This window comes from Bacillus rossius, chromosome 15 (genome assembly GCF_032445375.1).
Source record: "Bacillus rossius redtenbacheri isolate Brsri chromosome 15, Brsri_v3, whole genome shotgun sequence".
NCBI lineage: Eukaryota > Metazoa > Arthropoda > Insecta > Phasmatodea > Bacillidae > Bacillus > Bacillus rossius.
Window position 1 is genome coordinate 6,711,800 of NC_086342.1, and position 18,433 is coordinate 6,730,232.

The following is an 18,433-nucleotide window of genomic DNA, read 5'->3' on the forward strand; positions in this document are numbered from 1 at the left end:
ATTAATCTATAAACGACTGTAAAGTGTGTGTGTGTGTGTGTGTGTGTGTGTGTTCGTCCAAACGAGGGACAAAAAAAATTGTCATAAAAATGTATTACTTTTTTTTTACCAAATTCCTTTAGTTACCTTCAAAGTTCTCTCCATTACATGCAATGCACTTGATCAGTCTTTTTCCACACTGTTTGAAAAACCTCTGTAACTCTTCTCAACTTTAAAATCTTCCAGTGCCCTTTGCAAAGCTGTTTTATAATACATACATATATATAAAATATCATTACTATGAGGCAAGAAAATCTTTGGAGGTTTAAATCATTAAAACTCAATTGTAATCTAAAGGTAATGATCTGCACTTTAAATTTAATTATATTTAAAATGAAAATTTTCCTTTCCCCATCAGTCCTTTCTTTTCACAGAAAAACTAGACAAAAATGAACCATAAGAAAATGGTTAGCAAAACTGGACAGTTTTTCGTCCCTGGTCCTTGTAATTCGCTAAATACACAAAAGTACTTCAGAAAAGAATCCCAGTTTGTCTTGCATTGTTCAAACACTGTTTTCTAGAGACAATGCTCTCTAGTTGATCATTGACGGATACACTTTTCAAACACCCGCTAAGGCCAGCATTAAGTTGATCTGCATTTCAAGCCTAGTCAGTAGCTACTAAGGGGAAGGGACAATTGTATCTTTCCCAAGCATGCAAAGAAAGAGCTACGTATTATAAGTTCATATTGAAGTCTTCTTCACTAACAAAAAGGCTGAAAGCCTGGAAGGAGTGACATGGGGAAGTTGCGCGAGAGAGCTGGAGAAATTTGTTTCCAGGACTTGTGGAAAATGGCTGTTGATTCTGATTGTCCCGTGCTAGTCCTGCAGGAGAGCAGACTCCCGTGTAAAGACAGGTGGATGGACTGTACAGCAGATGTGTTTCACTGGCGATCTCCTTTGCGCTCAGAACAGCAATGATGGAAAACAGAAACAACAACCAACTTGCTCACCTGTTCGGGGCCTGTTAACATGCCACATCCTAAAGATTACACTGCAAAATTAAGGTAAGTTACTTGGGACTACAATTTAGTATAAAAGGTACTTGACACAGATGTGTTTGACGAATGAAAGTGGTAAGTTATGGAAGTTCTAACATAAGAAAAATGTGATAACTCACTAGAAAACATTAATTCAACAAAAAAAATTTGAAATAATAATTGGTTGAATTACAGCATTACAGCACTGACTATACTGTGATTTTGTAATGTTATACCATTAAATTAAAAGTAGGTTATAGGTTTGGCCAACACCAGAAATAAAACAGAGTACATGGCTGTGACATTATGGCCAGCAGAGACGTCTCGGATATATTCTGTTTGAATGATGAAAACAGGTTAAAATTCTGATATTACAAAAATATTTGTTTTTTTAACTATATAATTACTTTTAAAAAAATTAAGTGATATGAATTTATAGATTATGTAGACAAATTACTCATGCTTATTGAACAGGAAAACAACTCTACAGTAAAAAAAATGGTGTCAATGTATGCATGTATTTGTAGGCAAATACTATCCTTGTTATGTGCATATACAGCTTTGTTAGGCTGGTGTTTCTTGAAGTGGAATAAGTGTTAACAAAAAAATTGGCACGACTATGAGTGCAACAGAGACTCAAGGAAACACATCAAATAATCATTTGACAACCTTCGCTTTGTCACTTGTTGGGAGTGAAAATAGTTTTTAAGAACTTTTGAGAGAATGTGGTGGGGTTTCCCAGACAACATATGTAGTAGTCCAATTAAGGCTGACACCCAGCACAACTTAAGTGTGCTTTATAGATAGGGCCTGGAAAATTTCGGTGTTTTCAGTATGCAAAAAGCGGTACTTTCAAATTAGAAAAGCGGTGGTTTAAAGTCGGTATTTTCGTTATGCAATGGAAATTTTACCGGTATTTTAAATGTTGACTAAATTGTGCAGTTATTGAATATAATAGTTTACATATTTAATAAACAATCCATGTATACTAGGAATAGGCTAATATGCATAATAACAGCCAATTAAATCCAAAACAGTAACACAAAACAGACACGTTGCTATAGATGTTTGCAACTACAAATTTTTTTTTTTTTTTTTTTTTTTGGCTGCCAATGCCACATGCTTAGCCGACTTTAGGTGTTTGTCAATGAAATCTTTTCTATCCCATGAAACTTTACAGTTGCAAAATTTGCACATCACTGTGCTATTGTCAGTACAATAAAACCCATGTTTCTGATACTGATATGCTCGTATTTAATGGAGTGGAGGAACACGGGGTTGCCACTTGAACAAACCCCAGCGCACAAATGAGAAGAAACTTAGTGTGAACTATACCCCAGATCAATTTTGAGCATCAAAACCATACACGAACACGGCTTATGTAAAAATAAGGTAATTATGCTGAAACACAAGACTTTGGTTAAAGGATACTTTAACCTTGTGTGGATCAAGTAGAAAACATTCGGCTATAAACGAAAGAAATAACAATGCTATCCTGAAATGCTGTGACATGTTTTTGGAGTAGATAATCACAGCGACAGACCGACAGGATGCGCTCCTGCCCTTGCCGTCAGCGATGTTTATTTTGACAGCTCAAGCAATTATCTTTTCCACGTCCCTTCGCAGCGTAAAAAAAAAGAGAAGAAAAAACACGCTGACAGTTTCTCACGCAGAAGGTTGAAATAAGGGAGGGAATGTGTTGAAATGTTAGTTGGATAAGGAAGGGGGGGGGGGGGGAATTGTTTTTACATGGTTTGTGGCTCTGGGAGGGATGAGCCTTGAAGAATTAGCAGGGGATGGGAGAGGTAAGCGTCGCGTCACGTCACGTATTAAGTCAAGCCGCCGGGCGGGTAAGATAACATGACAGCTGAGACGGCTTTTCGTGCGATAGTGGAGGCGCCGAGCTCGTCTAGACATTGCCGCGTGGCCAGTCTAGAGGGGTGGTATCTATTTTTAGACGTCTTTTGTATGCCTGGCTGCTTACAGTACAGCTCTCGCCAAGATAAACGTGAACACATAGAGCCCAAAAAAGTGTAACAGACTTGTTTTTCAGCCGATTTTACTCAAATTTTCGACTTTCTCTGCTCAAATTTTTCATGTTTTCTCAAAAAACGGTCATATAAACGGAATGGACGCATCAGAGGGGGCTCGCATCGGCGGGATTCTACTGTAATGGTACTTTTCGGGGATATATTCGCAGTGTAATATAGAAATGTTGTGGTTTTCGCGAATGTACTTACTTTTCGCGTTTTCATGCGAAATTCGCGCGAATTTTCGCAAAATTCGCGATCGCGAAAAATTCCAGGCCCTATTTATAGAGCATGCAACAATTTAACAATTATTCTCATTGATGAATTACAAAGAAAGATATACTAAATGATAATATGTAACCTTATTTGCACAGATTCACAGCAAACACTTCTCCAGCACACAATATTCTTGATAAATGACTACAAGGAGATAAAGAAAAACTAACAACCACAAAAAGTTTTCTTTAAATTACTTCATTTTTGACTTTCAAAGCTACAACTGTAATGACACAGTACGTACTAAAATACAAATAAACCTATTTAGCTGAGAGTTCTGTACAATATACATTTTGTTTTTCTTTAGAAACTAACTTTTCACGAAATATTTACATTTATTTACATAGCATTTCATAGTTACATATATAATAATTATAATAGCTCAATAATATATGTAATAAAAAAAGATTCAATATTGTTGACACGTGCACTTTATGGTGATTTTCACGCTGATCTAACAGTGTCATGAAAAGTTATATGCATATATATATATATATTTATTAAAAAGTTTAAAATGCACATATTCCCAATGCCATTGTCACAAAAAAAGTGAAAAAGTCACATTATTCAACACACATTACACCCACAATGTACAGGCACGCTAAACAAATATGCAGTATTGGTGGGGATAAGAAATACCACTAACAAATAACAGTAATAAAAATAATTAGAAGAGATAAGATATAAATTATACACTATCATGTGCACACCTCACCCCAAGTAAATACATGTTATTAATGTTTGTGTAGTAGAACTTCACAAAACTTTGCTGGGTTACCAATCATATAGAATAATAACTACATACGTACTCTTCTTCACGTACTTATGTAACAAATCTTTTTACATACTATTTGCTAAACGTCGCAGATAGCAGAAAATTTGCGTACTTTGTACAAAGTTTATTTGCAGCTTAATTACGTCACAATATTTATGATACAATATATTCATATCTATATATATACATATACACTTCAAACACATACTAGTATAATTAACAAAAAAACAAGCGAACACTAAGTGTTTTATATCACTCTTCTGACACTGTACAAAATAAGACTTATCCAATCAAAAATTGTGGCATCAATTCCTAGAAAAAGGCAAAATATATATATTTACGATTATAAACAATGTGACTTGCAGAAAGAAGACATTTCAACTAGTGTCCTGTCTTTCCGCATGTACATACAACTGCAGCTTATTATAAATTCAAGTTTTTTTTCTTGTCGAGATCACGTAATGCATACACAGGAACAGAAACATGCAGCTATCACCACAGCGTTTCGAAACGACTGACTGCTATAAGACGTTAACGATGAGATGGTCAACATCTCGCACTACTTCAAACTACTGGTAAATGAACTACTTAGCGTTAAGTAGAATCGACCAAAACTGCCGCCAGCTATTGAAACTAAAACACAAACGAGAGAAATGTATGAAGTAGGCTGATTTCACTTAAGTCTACCATGTCAAAAAATCCACCCAAAACAAATAAAATAAAATACAGAACTTATCAATTTAATTCCTCTGCTCGGATGATAAAAAAAAAAATTAAAATGGAGTACCACTTCAGATTTTACACTAACTGACAGAATACAGAAGGTTCAGTCATTCCACCAATCAAACATAAATAAAAATCATTTAGCAGGTCATACAATAAATTCTACATACATAATTCAGAAACATCAAAAAATCAGTCCAACGCAAAAGAACTTTCCGTTGGGCAAACACTCAATCAAATTGAAACATTATGCATTAACAATAAAAATACTCGTAAAACTTGTACTGGCCAATATCAACAAAACTTCTGCTACAGAAACTATGATAAAACAGGACCACCGAGCATTTACATTGACATAAAACATCTAATAAATTATTTAACAACAAAATTAACAAATAAATATGAGTACTAAAGGTTTCACAAAGAACATGTCCGTTCTCACAAATACTTGATACGCACACAAATTCACAATGGTAAGTCACTTGTATTTTACAATCAATGACAGAGAGAAAGATAGATATTTTGTATGCAATAAAGGATGATTAAGCAGTCTGTACACATAGCGAGGTGTAAAATTAACACACCTATATTAAGACTGTAACAGCAGACTTGAAGTAATAAGTAATTAGTACTTTTAATTTTCTTGGCACATTTCTAATAGTGCCATTACTGTTTATGTCAACCAAAAGGGTTTAATAACGGAAACTTGTTAATAACAAAGTATTATGCTGAAAATATAGTGTGCAAAGTAAATAAAATAAATTTTCTAGAATCACATTTGACACATCTGTAACAACAGTGTGACAAAATGTGCAGATGACAAGACTTTCCTATTTAAAATATTTTTCATCACGTCACGGGTGCAATGTTACTGAAACGTGTGTCGAAATTTAGTTTTTAAATGATGGCGAGATGGTGCATTGGTACTATTATTACCATTAAAACATTTTTGAAAGCTATGATTACTTACTTTATATGTGAAATCTTGAGGTGTGTTTACAATGAAATAAAAATTTTTTCTCAAACGTGGACTAAAAAAAAACTTGAGTGATAGCTTTCTATGTGTAGTGCATAAAACTTGGTCAGAAACATTTTATAATTATTAATTTTTGCTTATAACTCAGGTGAAAACCTCATATTCGTAATAACACAGCATTTTGCTGTCGAGTCGCTTTCGTCACACTATTATGTTTCAAATAAATCCTTTTATCGAAGAGAAAGAAAAGCACTATAAAATGATAATTTGCACGCTCATTTATTTACGTACACAGAAAATGTTCCGTAGTCAGAAAATAAAAATTATTTTAACTTCAGTTTCAGCACATAGCAATTTATCACAAAAAAAAACTGTATTTAATAAAATCAGTTGACATTTACTGCTATGTTCTAGAAGAAAAATATTTCCGGTGATGAGTCCATCTGGATTTTTTTTGCTGTCAGGTTGTGAACTTGCAATTTAATATCACAAAAAAAACAGGGTAATTTCACTTTTCCGGATTTCTGGTGGCCAAGGTGAAGCTCATTGGCATTTATTACTCGCATTTCTTTAAAATTACACATTTTTTAAAAATTTCTATAAGAAATAGCACACAGTAAAACAAGTTCATCAATCTTATGTGCAGTCTCCAAGTATGTGACTACTTAAAAAAATTTAATTTTACATGTGAATTACAATAATTTGCAATTTTTTTTCTTCAGAATACTTGAATGCAATTTGAAAACTGATTGCTGATGCACTGTACTTCATCCTATGATCTTTGGGCAAGGTCAACTTTACTACCTACACAAAACGCTCGGTATATAACAGCGAGACCAAAAACATAATTTCAATTTTTATTTCAGAAAATTTTTTTCCCCTCCAAATTTTGACATTCTAAAATAAAGTGCATGATTATGTGATAAAACACAGCAAATATGAGTTACGATTAACAGTTTTATTTTAAACTCACAAAAATTAATGATCCATGACAATGATGCTTGTTCTCAGTTCGGTTGTGATGCAACTCTTCTCATTTGTTCCTATCATCACCTGCATCTGGTATACAGAACACTGGTCACCTCTCACCTTCTGGCCTCTGTCTTCCTCTGCAGTGCATTCACTCTACACTTTTTCAAGTCTAACCTGAATATCTTGAATATGTAAAACTAAAAAAATTAAAAAAACAAATTTATTTTCATCAAACATCATTTTAAACTTCTATCTTCATCAATACATTCCAAGTGTTTGTCATCCATTACACCACCTAACCACCAGAAATTTAAGCATTTGTCTGCAATACCACATTTCAAAAGTTAAAAATTAAATTAAATTTAAAAAAAAAAAAAAGGAGTGGGGAATTTTTATCAGCACAATAGCAATAAACAACTCCTGTTAGAAATGGGTTTTAAAAATATTAATGAGTCATTAGCTTTCTCACAAAATTATGTAACTCAAAAATCACTAAAAACTTAATGTTTCTTTAATTATTAACTTTCAATTTCAAGATATCTGACCACTACGTTCATGCTTGAATAAATGATGAAAATATTAAATTTTTTAAAGTACGTTCTGTATTCATGTAACTTTTAAGAAGTAAAGTGTATTAGATATTACATGTTCATTATACAACCAAAAATAATTTTGTGTATAAAAATTAACTTGTCAGCCTAGAAAAGAATATTTTATAATTAATTGAAATAAATTCTCATCTACACTACAAAACTGCAAATGTAATATCATCCTTCAGAACATACATTAAAGAAAATTCCATCAAAAAAAAATTCAAGAAGTAAAATTTTTATACTAATCTAATTCAATCACAAAACAATGTAGGTATTTATAATTTGGTTGCTTTTTGAATAAGGAAAACGTAAATGTTATGTAACAAAAACTACAATGTAAATGTGCAACAGCATAATTACAACAGGTCAACTTTGTACAAAGTACTGCAAGTATTATGTGTTGTGGCTTACAATATACCAAAACTGCCATAGAACAAAATGTCCGAACAAAGTGTACAGCGTAATAAAAAATAAAACAAAAAAAAATCACTGTACCTTGCTTTTACTCATTTCTTTCGAAGAGCAGGTTTCTTGGCATTAAGAAACACCATAATGTGAAAATTAAACTCAAGAAAATCTGAGAATGAACTAAAATAGAAAGAATGCATAGCAGCATACCTACAAAATAAAGAGAGCTGAAAATGTCAAACTACTACCTTCTGCTACAAATCAATTAAAACACTTTAGATAAAAAAATTCTAACCTAATATAGTAATATAGCAGCCTTTCATATGACAGTTTTATACAAATTAACATCCTTAATTTTAATTTAAACAAATAACTAAACATAATTTTTTTCAATTATTTATATTACTGAATGGTAAGAATATTGGAATTGTAGCTATAATTACCTCAGACTTAAAGCAATATTATTTTATAAAACAAATATTATTTAGGCTATCAAGAACAAAAATCGTACTACTACTGAACAAAAGAAACTTGTTGTATTCAATTATTGCAAACAGATAAATGAAAAAAAAAATGTCTAAAATAAAAAAATAAAAATGAAAACACTTGCAGCAATTTGTACAGAAAAAAATCTATTCTCTAGTAGCCAACAAATAAAAAAAACACATTAGTAAAATAAGTGACTATAAGGAACTTACTTCAACCTATTATGCGGCACTTGGTTACAAATAAAAATAAACAGTGATTTGTGAGAACTGGTCACTATACTCCAATATGAAGTAACAAAACGTGAAGCTTCACTCACGGTGCTCGTTCACCACACAAACAACAAACAAATCGCTAATTAAGAGGAGATACATTCTCAACAGTTCAAGAGTTTACAAAAGAAACCCCAGAAATAACAAAACTGTCTTGTTATTCACAGCACGTTGACGGGCTTGCTAGCGCACAGCAGCGGTCATTTGCCGTCACGCGACGCCCTGCGCCTCTTCGTCACAGACACATCGTTCTCTGCCACTGAAACAATTATTAAGTCGCTATTGCACAGACATGCAATTCTGGCAAGATACCCCGTAGTTTCCGGCAAATAAGTAAGACGAGGTCAGCTTTTCGGTAGTGAAAAACTGAACGTGAATTTGAAATTTGCACCTTCATATTAGGCGTGAGTCCACTTGTCCACTTGTGCCACAAAAACACTTTAGTGTGGTGATATATAAGAAAATTGTGTGAGTAAGGAGTAGATATAAAATAAAAAGGTTCTATTTCGTCGAGCTAACTCTCAGTAAGAATCATACAGGATAGCAGGGGGGGGGGGGGGGGGGGGACATAAGAGAACGGAGATTTTTTTTCCTCGCTGAACCCAAGCAAAAATCTGAGGAAAAAGTGTCGTGCCAGAAAAAAGTCAATCAACAGTGTTTTTTTTTATTTTAAAAACAAAAGGGAATTCAGTTAAATATGTACCTTGATTTAGAATTCTGCAGCATAGAAAGAGACACCATATCAATAGAACACCTAGACGAAGGTTGTAAGTATGAATACAAGAAACAGGCTTAAGTTACTTCATTCAGTTTATAAATAATATATCTTCCCCATCCTCTTCTGTGCAACAGCATCATAAGTACTGTCGTATAAGACGAGTAGAAGGTGTAAGATCCCCAAAATTGAATAAAATTTTATCGTCTTACATGCCGGAAAATACGGTAATTGTCAAAATCCTTCCCTCTGACCAAAGACAATCCAGGTTTGTATCAGAGTAGATATTGGCTCATTAAAAGTACAAAAACATGACAGGTGTTTTTTGAGGTACTTCTGTTGCCCACTGGTCCAACTCTGCCGGCAGGTAGCTCGCTCACTCTGGCCCAGTGCGACAGATGTGACCCCCGGGTTCGCGTGTCCAAGTGTGTCGATACACATCTAGCGTAGTTCCACCCTCCACCGTGCCGTGAGTCGGGACTGACCAGAGCGCGCACGTCGCACGCGATCTCGGTGTCGGGCAAGTGTCTCGACTCGCGCACCGTCCCATCGTCTGAATCCGCCACCCGGCCGACGCCTCGACACCGACGAATTGCAAATGAACCAGCTCGGGCCTGCCAGCTCACTCGCCAGCGTGTTGTGTATCGACACACCGTTTCGAAAAACAGTTAAGCCCGCGCCGTTCGAAATGATCGGAGACACTCGAGCGTCGTCGCTCCCGAACGCGATCATTAAAGCTGCAGAAACTCACCGCCAGTCACGGCCCTACTGCGCGTCTTGCGACGCGTGTTGGGATCCTCCGGCCGCGGGCCGAGATCCTCGACGCGCCCTCGCGCACCGACGTTGTTGTTGTTGTTGTTGTTCTTGGTGGCAAGCATGGCGACCGGGAACTTGGGCGACTGGCGCACGGACCGCCTCATCGCAGGCAGCTTCGCCGCGCCACCGCTGGTGCCGCCGGCGACGCTCACGCGGTGGTTGCCGCCGCGACTCGGGTTCCTGCGCGGGCAAAACTGGCCGTCAAACCCACTCCAGTTCATGAGCCGTCGCGACAGATAAGACTTTCTGTTGCTATCTTTATGAATTCCTGTGATCCCATACTGTTATATCTTAAATAGGCAATTCCCTATGTACTGTTAATCTCCAAACTGCTCTTATTCATGTTAATAAAGTTTACTGAATAGCTGATTAGGGAGCGAGAAATTGATCTACCCAGTCTCAAATACAGAATTTTTTTTACTATGCTAATTTAAATAATAAAATACACGCAATAGTAAACATAATATGTATGTCACAGAAGTTAATTTGACTATAAAAACAGTAAATAAATGTTACATTATACATATATTAATATAATGAGTCAATTCATCCGCACAAAGCTAATTATCCAGATGTTTTACAAAAATACGAGTATTATTCAACAAATACGCCACCTAAATGTTTTGTAACATTTCACCAAATTAGTACTACTTTGACAGTAATACATTATGCAAATTTACAATAAAATAATTTAATTTAAGCATGCCTAGGAAGTATTTACTGGGAAATCACCTAACATTATAATTTTTTTAAAATTAATGTATACACAATTTATGACGAGAAGCACAACGAATAAACACCCAACCCTTAAAGGAATGGTGTTCAACTTGCACGGTTTTGAAGTAACGACAGCAATAAATCACTCCGGGATTTGAAGCAATGTTTTTTACATAAATTTTTATTTCCGTGCACACCCAAATGGCAACAGCACTTGTGTAGTATTAAATACGATGTAACGAATCTACAAACAATATAATGTTTTATCCTTAATAGCTATACGCTCCCTTCATTGGATATTCATTTCAGACAGCGGAAGGAGTGTTCAGCCAAAGTTTATATTATGCTATCCCGTATGTCATCAACAGCTCTGGAGATAAAAGCCAGAAGGTTTCAGGGCTAGTTTACTTCATGCCTACTAGAATGTGCTAGTAGCACATCAAAGCATAAACACATCTAGTAAACAACAGTGTCTGAAACAGAAAACAGTTAGTTTATGATTTTTTAAATCTTATTAGAATTGAAATATATCTATGTTAATACAATTATTATTTTGAAAATTCATAAATATTATGCCAAAGCCCTATTATGTAAACAATGTGGTCCGTGTTTAATTTGTTTAATCTCAAAATATATTCAAAACATTATATTTATTTAAAAGTACGTCAAATGTATCTAGACATATGTTAATACAGCAAGTAAATTTTAATGGGAGTACTGTCTGATAAAAATATTAAGTCAGCAAGCACACTTACCTGATCAGAAAATTAATTATTTTGATTAGTATACACTCTTATAGGAAAAATGTATTTGATTAGTGCTCTGTTTCCCTGAAACAAATTAGGACGTCACTTCGAGAAGCATGTGTATTTTATTTTTCAGTCATTTTGGTACAAAATTGTGGTAAAATAATAACATTAATATTAATTTTTTTTAAATTTAAACATTGTCAGTTAAAAGAAAAAATGCAGTTTTATTGCAATTTGCAATGTTTATCCTATGTCAATCACGTCAAACATTCCACATTGCCTGGGAATCCTAATGCCTTAGAGTACTAAATGATCTGTACCTTGGCGAAAAAAAATATCTAGCTGCCTACAAGTATCCAATAATGTAAATAAAAACTTGTAGTAACTGAATAAGAACAGAATTATAATTTTAGTACTCTTTTTCTCACCGTGCCGCGTCTTCTTCCTTTGTTCTGTTGTTGATTTTATTTTTGAGGTACGGAGAGGTCCTGTCTTCAGAGATGCTCCCACTCCTGCTCTTGCCAGCGATCTCTATGAGGGGCTCGTCGTCCGACGACTCTACGTCGACGACCATCATGGCGTTGGCTGCACACAATTGCAACACATTGCACACACATGCATGTAAACTCACACATCTAGTGTTGCCTACGTATGACAATATACAGTCTGTCCATAAAGGAATGTCCCAGTTTCAACGTCATATTACAACAGTTTAATTTAGACTATTTACAACAAATCACACATCAAATTGAAGGTAAACTAACATAGTTATTTTTTTTTTTACAAATGTTCAATATGTGCACATTTAGTTATACGGCACACATCCAACCTAAAATCCATTTCTTCTCACACTTTGTTAAACACATCTGGAGTAATGGAAGTAATAGCCCCTTCAATTCTGTGTCTCAACTTTGTAGACAAGTTCTTTTATAAATTCCCAAAGAAAAAATTGCATGGTGTTACGTCCGGCGAACGTGGAGATTTGTTATTCTTTAATAAATAATTTGAAAAAGTTTTACATTAACTAATATGATTACAAAATTTAATGCATCTTAAATTGAAAATACTCTAATTTTGTTAGGGCCCTAATTTAGTTACATTAAAATTATTGCCCCCCTCCAAGTTCATGTAAGTGAATTTAATACGTTCATGCTGCTACATGCAGACGACTTCGGCAACAGCGCGCCTAAATAAATTAAAATACAAAAACAACTTTGAGAATATAGCAATATCGTAATTTCTAATCATAATTGATAATTACAACTGCAGAAAAATTGGGAAAGATGTACATTCTAAATAGACCAAACACTACTCTTTTTTTCACAAATGCGCTGATGCAGTAGAACTAGGCGCTGCCACAAGAATGTGCTGCATTATTTTACAAATTTCTTATATTGTCCTACTACAATTTTATTTTATTTTAATGTGCCAAACTTCCAACATTATCATTCCTAACGTAAAATTCAGCAACATAAATAACATAGAAAAATGCATGTTGGATTTTCAAGACATAGTTGAGGATGCCGTGTATTTAATACCCATCCGCAGCAAACAATATATAGCTCACAAAAGAGAGCAAAGTTTTTTTCTGTCTTCAGGTGTTTTTGTTGTCTATGGCCATGGCTTACAATTAAACAAACATTGGTCCCAACGTGAAAACAAGCATGAAAAATGGTGTCGCCAAAATTAGCTGGTTAGTCATATAATACCATTTTGTTACAAACAAGATGTTTATAATGTTTTGTTGATATTATTATAGCGTTTAGTTGCAATTATGGCAATTATTAGACGATTTTCCATCATCTCAAGCAATGATGTAATGATGACTCTTCTAAAACAATACTACAATGGCCTGATTTGCTAATTTTTATTTTTTATTTTTTGGGGGATTTTAACATTAAAAATGTCAACTTTTCAGAACTGTTCTATGTGTTACGGGACAAGATCTACCTCCTGTGAAAATTTAGAGTTTCTAGCTCGCCTGGAAGTGGGTTAGAATTTGTATAGGTAAGCGAGTGAGTGAGTCGCACATCGGGGTGTACCTATATATATTTGGATACTTATTACACTCTCGAACCCAAATCACACTTCACTTTAAAAACAGTACGTGTATTGGGTGTTTATCACCCAAAATGTCTGAAGAAAACCAATCCATTCCTCGTTGATACTGTATAAACCTGAACAGAGGCCTAGGTTATTTCATATAAACATAGGTTGGCCTGATTTCACACGCTCCAAGAAAAATTCAATCAGACTAACATAACGAAGAGCAAAATCAGATTAATATTCTTGACAGTCTATAAGACAGCATTAAAATAATTTCTTGCATTGAGGTACTATATGTCTTGATCACTTTTATTTAATAAATTGCAGTAAAATCAATTTCCCTCTGTCCAATTTTTTCTTCTGACAACTAATGGGAGAAAAATGTAAGTAGAAAATTTTGTTGCAAGATAACCAACTTACAAAGAAAATAATACTGAGATTGAATCAGATGTAAACTATTACATCTTACTGCCCAAGTCTGAAAAAAAAAGTTAAAGGAACACATCTATGAAAATTTATTTTTTACATTTGTTTACGTATTATTTACATTTCAAAATATTTTCCTTCTTAAATGTAATAACTCAATTGTATGATATAGACACGTGATGCAAAAAGGAATTTTACGTTTCAGTTTTATTTTGTAAAATTGTTAATTATCTACCTCTTAATTGTGGTTGTGTTAAAAAAAATGTGGCATACCTGCATCTCACATTCCAAAACAAGAAAGAAACTCTTCTGATAGTAATCACAACCTCAGAGTTGTACACTATGACTACTAATAAGCAAACAACTGTGCAACAGTATGCCAACATAGGTTATGGGAGAATAATAATCGGTAGTGAAGAATGTACAAAATCGAGCAGATGTATAAAACGGAATTGGAGAAAGTGATTCTAATGTAGAAGGAAAAAATATACTTATATTTTGATGGGAGGACATCCAAAAGTAGGGGTCGGTCTACGTTCAGGTTCATACGGTACATAATGACATGCTACCAACCTATGAAACTCACCTCTCTTGGACTTGGCGTGCCTGCGGTCGGCTTCCTCCACCGACCTCCGGCTGGCCAGCATCACCCTCTTCATGGGGATGTCTTCCAGCCCCATGCAGGCCTTGATCAGCTCCGCGGCGTTCTCCGAGCACTTCCTCTTGCCCGGCCGGGGGACCGCGGGCTCCTCCGCCGCGACGCTGGACGCAGCGCTGCTCTCCGACTCCTGCCTCTTGCGCTTGCCAGCCGCCCTCGCCGTGGGGCTCAGCTTGCCGGCCGTCCGCGGGCTGGACTTGGCTGCGGCGTCCTCCTTCCCCGTCCCCAGGGGGCTCAGCCTCAGGGCCTTCACGTCCGGGCTGTTGGTGGACCGCGCGCTCGCCGACGCAGACCTCGTGTTCCTGGCTCCCGAGCTCCTCTTAACCTCCGCGTCCGAGGGGATCTCGATGAGCAGCTGCTCCAGCAGGGACTTCCCGGACTGCGAGCGGCTGCCGCTGCCGAGGCTTCTGGAGATGTACGCGTGGTCATCCTGGGTCGCATCCAGCCTCTCCAGGTAGCGCTCGCTGCTCAGCTCCCGGGCCAACCCCAGACATATCTCGTCCACGTTGTCCAGCCCGCCGTCCAGCTGTTTGATCTTCCTCCTCTGCCGCGTGTCCTCTCTCCGCATCGCCTCCTGGCCGTCCGCGTCTTCCGCTTCGTCCTCGTCCAGGATTGGGGGCGACGGGGTGTCATCCCGGTGCTTCTCTGGGTTCGAATACGTGTACAGAGCGGGCGTGATCCGGATGGGCTGGGGGTCTTCCAGCGTCGGGGAAACTATCGATGACAGGGGCAACGGTGTCGGGGAGTTCCGTTGCTCGGGATCGTCTGAATATTTGCACCTCGCCGAACCTTGCTCCAACTCGACTGCAACCGATACAAGCTTGTTTGAGTCTGAGCTAGCACACAAACTTGTGGTGACTACTACCTCGGAACTAGATGGTTCTGCTGTGGTGATGTACAGAGAAGTAGACAGCACGCACTCACTGCTCACAGAAGAAGGTGGAGGCGTCGCACTGCGGAACGAAGAAGTCGTCAAAGGATCCGCGGGCAGACTAGCAGACGAGTACACGAGCTGTATGTTCTCAGATGTAACTGTGCTCTCGGAGACCGTTACTTTACCATTCACAGGCGTACCAGAGTTGTCTTCAGCTGGCTGCGGTGTATTATGCTCGGCACTTTCCGCGCATTCAGTTTTTGATGCAGCCGATTCAAAATTTCCAGTGCCAGCTTGGACATCTTGAACTTCAAGAAACCTTCCTGTATCTTGATCTTTACAGATTTCATCATTTTTAGCATCTTGGCAGGCATCTGCTTCCAACTTTAAATCTGCAGAAACCTCCTCCACAGTTTTAAGTTTAGCATCTTCATCTGAATGTAAAGACAAATTATCACTACTTGAAGGTAACGCTGTTAAAGGCACTGCTGTTTTCTTTGAGTCGAGCTGACAACAATCGTTATCTTTGTCATCTTTGCGGCAAGGACTTTCTCCTTGGTTCGGGCTCTTCTCCGAGAGAGCATCCATGGACTCTATACCGGAGTCTTCTCCCTGCGTGTTGGTTTGTTCTGGTGGGGCTCCGGTCGGGCTGTTGCCTTGCTGCGCCTCTACTTGCCCTGCAGGTGCCACCAACAGTACTCTCGGAGAAGAATTCGAAGCCATTGCAGACGTGTTGAAATCTTCAATTTCCTTTTTTTCTGGCACGCACAAACCCCCTGCACTGCTGGTTTTGCACATTGGTGCCACATCCTCATCCAGTAATCTTTGCTTCACTTTTGCCTCCGTGATATCCAAATCTCCAACGGGGAGCAAAGAAGGCGCAGACTTTGAAACCGTTGACAAAAACTCAGATTTCACACCCGTAACCTCCGATACCATTTGTACTCTTCCTACAGTGATTACATTACGCAGAGGTTTGTGATCGTCAGATTTATCAGGTTTCTTGCTCACGAGATTCCTTTTTGATTCGTGGTTTGAGAACTCTCTATGATGTTGCTTTTTCAAACAATTTCCACCCATAGACTTTTGAGTATAGGATTCCAGTAAACTCACTTTGTCGTGCTTCAAGCAGTTCAAAGAAGTGCTGGACTTGACGTGGCTGGAGCTCAAATTGTTCGAGATTTTTGAGACAACGTTCATGGATTTATGAGCAGAAACGAGCTTATCCTGTCCGCAACGACCGGTGCTTTGCAGTGCCACGCCATCGCCTTTCTTAACAGACTTGGCAGAGGCTAGGTCCACCTTCTTCAAGCACGACGCCTGTTTCTTCAACGACTCCCCAGTCTGATGGCTTCCAGATGACGTGGCGACACTCGACGGGACGTGGAGATGTTTCACCGAACTGCTTTTCAGCAGTTCTGAAGAGCGATGGTGGGAATCCACCGAAGCTGTAGGACGGCTCTTCAATTTTACAGGCGATGACAGGGCACCTAAAGACTCTGCAAAAATTATTACATACAATTATAAAGAAATTGTAATACCCAGGGAAAAAGCTATAACCTATCTAAGCATGGTCTGCTGACCACAGAAGAAGAGAATACGTGAAAGAAATAAGTACAGGAAACTCCATAAAGAATAAACTCTTTTATAGTGTAGAATTATTTTCCATTATCGGGCTTAATGTCTTGTCCTCTCAACAGCAAGATCATTAGAGACGCATAAAAGACACAACAGGAATCTTGGGAAGCAGTCAACCACAGCCAGCAGAAAAGAAGCTTCCATTTAAAACCAAGTCTCCTGAATGTGAGTACCAGGAATTACCACAGTACCAGTATCTCCATTACAATTAATAAAAAAATAAATAAAAATTGGGAAAATTGTTGAAAGGGTAAATTATTGGGCCATTAGAAGCATAGAAAAACTAAGCATCAACATGTCTTTACTTTTGCTTGTATTTAAAGGATTCACTTAAAGGATTTTTTAATTGATTGAATTGAGTGGTCATGGAAATTTTTTTGACCATTTATTAACACTTGCATTTTCGTACAACAATGTTTAGGGTGAGAATGGTGCTTATTACACATATATAGATTATGGTAGTGATATAATATTGTTCTAATGGGAAGAAAAAATATTTTGTACTACCAGAAAAAATGTTAATTAACAATCACAAACCAAGCAAAAGCCAAAAATTCAACCACTTTAAATTTGTTTGGTTTTAATATATAAAATTAAAAACTGTGCTCTACCCTAGTCAAATGATTCAAATTTTAAATTTACTGTCGCCCAACCTGCTCAAATCAATAGTTAAGCCTAATATGTATTGTTCTGTGGTACAAATTTTTATAGTCAACGCATCTAGTCACACATATTACAAATTTCTGGCATTTGTGCTTTGTTAAACATAATGTACAATTTACAATAGAAAAATGACACAATAACCATACTGCAGGTGCAACTTTAGGTACAGCAGAGAATATTGCATGAAGATTATTTATCCTAGCCACTAAGTTATGCAAAATATATGTGCATAATGAAACAATTTATTAATGAAATAAATTTTTAATTAATAGGTTGATATGTGTAATACGGTAATCACCTCAGCGGATACTGCCATTGAGGAAGTCAAAATTACAGAAAACCTGCACTATAACTCGACCACGGTAGTGTTGTCAACTGTTTTCGAGAAAATTATGAATGTACCTACGTATTAGGGTTCGACATTACATCAACATCAGGTAACGATTTGAGCAAATAAGATGTTCTGTAAAGAAGCGTAAATATTTTTAGCAGTTAAAAAGATATCCCATAAATGCATGCAAGAGTAATGTAATAAAAGTTCATAAACACTATTCTGTAAAACATGTCATGCCTAACAAAAATGTGAGTGAGACTGTTTCAGT

At 36.8% G+C, this 18,433-nt stretch overlaps 1 protein-coding gene across 7 annotated transcripts in view; it reads right to left on the bottom strand.

Moving 5' to 3' along the window:
- Nucleotides 1-1,245: 1,245 nt before the first annotated feature.
- LOC134539723 (uncharacterized) overlaps nucleotides 1,246-18,433 on the bottom strand; it is a 38,565-nt gene continuing 21,377 nt past the window's right edge. For all 7 annotated transcript variants that reach the window (XM_063381971.1, XM_063381969.1, XM_063381968.1 and 4 more), the window contains 4 exons: nucleotides 14,585-17,029; nucleotides 11,955-12,111; nucleotides 9,996-10,240; nucleotides 1,246-8,788 (listed from right to left, as the gene is read on the bottom strand). In XM_063381971.1, the coding sequence (XP_063238041.1) occupies nucleotides 8,730-8,788; nucleotides 9,996-10,240; nucleotides 11,955-12,111; nucleotides 14,585-17,029 (2,906 nt within the window). In that variant the 3' untranslated portion in view covers nucleotides 1,246-8,729. The remainder of the gene's footprint in view (nucleotides 8,789-9,995; nucleotides 10,241-11,954; nucleotides 12,112-14,584; nucleotides 17,030-18,433) is intronic.